This window comes from Brassica oleracea, unplaced genomic scaffold (assembly GCF_000695525.1).
Source record: "Brassica oleracea var. oleracea cultivar TO1000 unplaced genomic scaffold, BOL UnpScaffold00722, whole genome shotgun sequence".
NCBI lineage: Eukaryota > Viridiplantae > Streptophyta > Magnoliopsida > Brassicales > Brassicaceae > Brassica > Brassica oleracea.
This window is the reverse complement of record NW_013617444.1, coordinates 39,244-44,979: the sequence shown is the minus strand read 5'-3', so window position 1 is coordinate 44,979 and position 5,736 is coordinate 39,244. Positions and strand designations below refer to the sequence as shown.

General features: G+C 36.5%; 2 protein-coding genes across 2 annotated transcripts in view; one reads left to right on the top strand and one right to left on the bottom strand.

The window, feature by feature from the left end:
• Window positions 1-773, bottom strand: part of LOC106319957 — a 3,906-nt gene extending 3,133 nt beyond the window's left edge. Inside the window, exon 1 of the mRNA XM_013758340.1 lies at window positions 54-773. Coding sequence (XP_013613794.1) covers window positions 54-773 — 720 coding nt within the window. The remainder of the gene's footprint in view (window positions 1-53) is intronic.
• A 1,131-nt stretch (window positions 774-1,904) lies between these two features.
• LOC106319970 (endoplasmic reticulum oxidoreductin-1) lies at window positions 1,905-4,721 on the top strand. Its single transcript, XM_013758349.1, has 9 exons — window positions 1,905-2,240; window positions 2,460-2,591; window positions 2,663-2,924; window positions 3,003-3,113; window positions 3,404-3,522; window positions 3,595-3,699; window positions 3,778-3,980; window positions 4,064-4,190; window positions 4,267-4,721. The coding sequence occupies exons 1-9, from the start codon at window positions 2,070-2,072 to the stop codon at window positions 4,450-4,452; spliced, it is 1,416 nt and encodes a 471-aa protein (XP_013613803.1). The 5' UTR covers window positions 1,905-2,069; the 3' UTR covers window positions 4,453-4,721.
• Window positions 4,722-5,736: the final 1,015 nt, after the last annotated feature.

Sequence of the window (5,736 nt, the reverse complement as noted above, 5' to 3'; positions counted from 1 at the left end):
TCTCCTCTTTGGTTGAAGTTGTCTTCATATGGTCTCCAACCTCGTCCATTTACACCACGACCTCGTCCTCGAAAATGACCACCACCACGTCTCGGATGATTTCGGCCACTTTCTTCCTTGTGATCAATTCTCATCTTGAGAACTTGCTCCACAATATCTTCTTTTTTCTTCTTCTTTTCTTCATAAGCTTGTAGTGATCCAAGAAGTTGCTCTGTTGTCATAGTCTCTAAGTCTTTTGTCTCTTCAATCACGGTGACGATATGCTCGAATTTTGAATCCAATGATCTAAGAACTTTCTCCATGATTCTCACCTCATCTAACTTCTCACCATTTCTTTTTAGGTTATTAGTAACCGTCAATACTCTTGAGAAGTAATCTGAGATGAGTTCTCCTTCCTTCATTTGTAATGCTTCAAATTCTCCTCTTAGAGTTTGAAGACGTACCTTCTTAACTTGTTCCGCGCCCTTGTAAGATGTCTGAAGCTTCCCCCATGCTTCTTTGGATGTCTTTGCTCCAGCAACCTTCTCAAATGTATCTTCATCTAATCCTTGATAGATTAGACAGAGAGTCTTCTTGTCTCTCTTCCTTGAATCTCTCAAACCATCCTTTTGTGTTTGAGATAAACCACCATCATTCTTCAGTTCAACGAAGCCTTTCTCGACTATCTCCCACACATCATGTGCTCCTAAGATAGCCATCATCCTAAGACTCCAATTGTCATAGTTGCTCTTAGTGAGCAATGGAACTTGGAAGGGAACACCATTGTTTGCCATCTTCAAAAGGAACTTGTAGCTCTGATACCTCTTTGTTGGAATGAAAAACTTTATAAAGATGGAGAAAGTGTTTAAGTGTTTGAAGAGAAAGAAGTTTTGTGAAGAAGAAAGATTATATAACTTAGAAGATGATTTTATTACTTGTTACAAGCTTGGATTATTTCTTGGTGATGCAAAATGAGAAGAGAGTGGAGGTATTTATAGCCTCCAAAGTACAAAATATCTTACATATTTTAATCTTAAATCTAGAGAATTCTATTTAAAAATCTAGATTATTTTATCTTAATTATCTAGATAATTCTATATTTTTATTTTAAGGAGGTAGATGATTTTTCTAGAATTTGGACTAAGTTTTGGATCAACACATCATTAATCCAATAATGTTTGATCCAAATCAAGTTTATTTTTCTAACACATCATAACTTATGAATGAGACAAACGGCCCTACTCGGTCTGACCCAAATCATCGGTCTGATCGAGTGGACTATTGTGTTAAGGAAAATGGTTGACCCGATTGAATATAAATCCATAGGCCCAGGTATTTATCAAATTTTTGGATTTGATTTAAGATGGTTTAGTGAAGTTTTTATCAGTTTGTAACAGTTGTCAACACTCATATAAGAATTTTTATTGCTGGAGATTCTCAGGAAAACTATTTCATAAATTCAATATTTAATATTTTTAATCTAATTTCATTAAATAATCTACTTTTTAAGTAAAACCATTTATACAATGACATCTGTTAGTAGTATCTCAAGAGTTTCAAGTTTTTTTATAATAGTGTTTCTTTTTCTCCAACTTTTTTTTTAATGGTTATTAATAATGAGAGATACTGTGTTCAGTTAAAATGTTAAAACTCGAGAGTTTGTCGGATAAAGTTAAGGCTAACCGGTGACGTGGCGACCACTAAATCATAAACGACCGTCCGTTGACTGAGACGTGCTAAAACGGGCAAGTTGTTTATTCTCCGAGGAACAAATAAATGGATCCCATTGGCTAAAGCACGTCACGGGACAAACGAAATAAATATTCCGACTTAAAAAGGCGCGTGGTACCCAAACCCGCGCGTCGCGCTGAAATGTCAAAACGAGATTAAAAATGCGGGCATTGAAACTAACGCATCCACATTACATGACTTTTGCTTAATAAGAGCCGAGTCGATCTTCAGACAAAACAACAATGGGGGGGTTTTGAGAATTGTCCGAAAGACGCAAAAAAAAAAAACGTGTTTACCGTGAAAAGATCTATTTGAACCCAATTTGATTTGCTTTTTTTTTGTATCTTTTCACGATAATAATGGGAAAAGGCGCAATCAAAGAAGAAGAAAGCGAAAGGAAGAGACAAGCATGGCGATGGCCTTTGGCGGCTTTGGTCGTTGTCTTATTAGCAGTTGCCGTCAGCTCTCGAACCGTTTCTAATGTCGGTTCCTTCTTCACCGATCGTAATTCTTGCAGCTGCTCACTTCAGGTTCGTGATTATTACTCTCCATCTCCTTGCTTCAATCTGATATAACGGAATGTGGACAAAAAAGGATCTCAGTTACATGTTCGTGTCTGAATCTGATAAACTTTGTTTCGTAGTATTGACAATAGTTAAAAAGTCAAAAGCTTTGGTCTTTGGATTAAGTATAATAATAAAAAAAAAAACTGAATCTTTTTTGATGACATTGTTGGTATATATACACAGGGAAGTGGTAAATACAAAGGCATGGTTGAGGACTGTTGCTGTGACTACGAAACAGTGGACAATCTCAACAGTGAGGTTTTGAATCCTCTGCTTCAAGATCTCGTCGCTACTCCCTTCTTCCGTTACTTCAAGGTCTCTCATTCTTCTTTTCTTTTGATGTTAACTCTTCCCCAACAGCTAGTTACATTGTTTTTTTTTTACAGGTCAAACTGTGGTGTGACTGCCCGTTCTGGCCAGACGATGGGATGTGTCGTTTACGTGATTGCAGCGTCTGCGAATGTCCAGAGAATGAGTTCCCTGAACCTTTCAAAAGACCGTATAACATCGCAGGTCTTCCTTCAGATAATCTGATTTGTCAAGAGGGGAAACCCCAAGCTGCTGTGGACCGTACTATAGATAACATAGCGTTCAGAGGTTGGGTGGAGACTAATAATCCATGGACGCATGAGGATGACACAGATAACGGTAATGTAGTTTTAACTAAAACAGTTTGATGCACCAATGTGTTTGAGAACTGATTGGTTATTGACTTATAATGTTCAGGTGAGATGACTTATGTAAATCTTCAGCTAAACCCTGAGAGGTTTACTGGTTACACTGGACCTTCTGCTAGAAGGATTTGGGACTCTATATACTCAGAGAACTGCCCAAAATGTGAATTTCTCCTTCTCTATTCGTTTTTGTTGCATCTGGATGTGTCTTAAATCTTAAAGATCCTAAAAATACTAAAAATCCTAAAGGATAAGAAAATTGGATTTTGAGGCTGCTATAAATATGAGTCTAAGGGTTGTAAAGTTAATTACACATAATAATATACAAATCCTAAAACGGGTATTTGCCTCAATACGTTTTGCTCTTTGCTTTCTTCGAGCTTGATTCGCGTTTGTTCACAACAGTTTTAGTATTGTGAGATAAAAGACTTGTAATGTGATGGGTTTCTGCAGATTCATCTGGAGAGACATGTCCAGAGAAGAAGGTTTTGTACAAATTGATATCAGGTCTTCATTCTTCAATCTCAATGCACATAGCTGGTGATTATCTTCTTGACGAGTCACGCAACCAGGTTTGTGTGTTTCTGATATTGTATCTCTTCTTGTTGAGTCATGACTGTGACATGTTTTGCTTTGAAATGCAGTGGGGACAGAACATCGAGCTGATGTATGATCGTATTCTGAGACATCCGGACCGTGTCAGAAACATGTACTTCACGTATCTATTTGTCCTACGTGCTGTAACTAAAGTGAGTTAAACTTCTCTTCATGTCGGTCTTTGACATGCCGAATCTGAACAATGTTACTGACTCTTGCAACGTGTATAGGCAACAGCGTACTTGGAGCAAGCAGAGTACGACACAGGGAACCATGCGGAAGATCTGAAAACACAGTCATTGATTAAACAACTGTTGTACAGTCCTAAACTCCAAACAGCGTGTCCTGTTCCGTTTGATGAAGCTAAGCTCTGGCAAGGTCAAGGTGGACCTGAACTGAAACAGCAGATTCAGAAACAATTCAGGAACATAAGGTTCGGTCTTATGTTTCTCGAGACACACTCATATAGAGCTTAATATGTCGGCTAGCTAAGTAAGTTATGTATGTGTTTTGCAGTGCACTGATGGATTGTGTAGGTTGTGAAAAGTGTCGGCTTTGGGGGAAGCTTCAGGTTCAGGGTCTAGGGACAGCGTTGAAGATCCTCTTCTCTGTTGGAAATCAAGACAAGGAGGGTGACCAAACAGTGAGTTTCTTGACATGCTTTGTCTTGTACGTAAGCATTGATGATCTGTAATGTTTTCTTCTCTTTTTTTTTCCAGCTGCAACTGCAACGTAATGAGGTGATTGCACTGGTGAACTTGCTCAACCGTCTCTCCGAGTCGGTTAAAATGGTTCACGATATGGGACCAGACGTGGAGAGGCTAATGGAGGATCAGATAGCTAAGACATCAGCTAAACCTGGTAGATTAAGAAGAGTTTTGGATTTAGCTTTCTCCTTCTGGTGAAATAATCATTGAGCTGTCCAGCTTTTTGTTAGGCATTCATGCTGAATCAAATGGATAGTCATCGTTGTAACAAAATTAAAGAAAAAAAAAGAATATCATTATACAAACTCAGCCAAAAGATTTTGATAAAGTTATAAAACAGAAGAAAAATAGAGACTCTCGAGGTAAAGATTCCAACATAAACATAAAAACGGAGCTTTTAGTCTCTTCTTGCACATTAGACTTCAAGACTCTGTTGCTTCTCTCCAAACCTGGATTAATGGTAATGACAGTCTCTGTTCTTGAATGAAAACCAAATCATTTCAAATGTTTAGAAAACAACAAGAATGCAAAATTTCATGTCTTTTTTCTAGTGTAATTTGGCATTTTTGAAATGTCATCAAGTACAGAGTTACAATAGTTTTCCGTATCATGTACGTTGTAGTTTAAAAAGGCAAATAAAGATAAGGGGCTTCGAATTCAATTTAACTTTGATTGGTTAGGTTTAACCAAAAATGGATTTAGGATCTTTGGTGATATGCATATGACATGAGAATTTAGAACTAGATTACTGGATATGACATATTAGAGCTGGGCAAAAACTCTGAATCCGAAAAACCGAATCGAACCTGATCCGAAAAAAATAGTACTTAATCCGAACTGAAATTGATGAAACATCCAAACGGATTCAAAATTCTGGCATCTAGAGAACCGAATCCGAATCGAAGTATTTCAGGTACCTGAATAAATCCGAAATAGGCTTATATACCTTAATATATTGATTATTTTTAAATTTAATGTATATTAAAAACATCCAAAATATATAAGATACTTTTAAGTTATCTAAAATAATTAAAAATATATACAAATAGTCAAAAATAAATGTCTACAATAATTAAAATATACTCACACCAAATATATTTGAAATATCTATTGATTCTCTATTCAAATATTCAAACCAAACCAATTTATATGTTATTTTTACATATGTTATTCATAATATATTATTTTGTTTATAGATTTTGAGAAATCTGAAGTATATAATGAATTTTAAAATTTTAAAAATAATTTAAATGAGTTATCCAAACCCGCAAAGATCTAAACCGCACCGAAATTAAAAGATTATCCCAATGGGGCTGAAATCTTTGACCCCGAACCGAACCCACAAATATTAAAACCGAAATTTAGAAATATCCGAATGGGACTGAAATCTTTCACTCCAAAAATTCAAAACCCGAATAGATCTAAACCAAATCCGAATGAGTACCCGGAGCCCCCACCTCAATCTCATGTAAAGCGTCGGAA

What these genes read in the sequence shown, in the direction of transcription:
- LOC106319970 (XM_013758349.1), top strand. Translation starts at nt 2,070, where the DNA reads ATGGGAAAAGGCGCAATCAAAGAAGAAGAAAGCGAAAGGAAGAGACAA. An exon ending in CTCAGAGAACTGCCCAAAAT is followed by an intron (nt 3,114 to 3,403) that starts GTGAATTTCTCC and finishes GGGTTTCTGCAG; the next exon opens with ATTCATCTGGAGAGACATGT. An exon ending in TTGACGAGTCACGCAACCAG is followed by an intron (nt 3,523 to 3,594) that starts GTTTGTGTGTTT and finishes TTTGAAATGCAG; the next exon opens with TGGGGACAGAACATCGAGCT.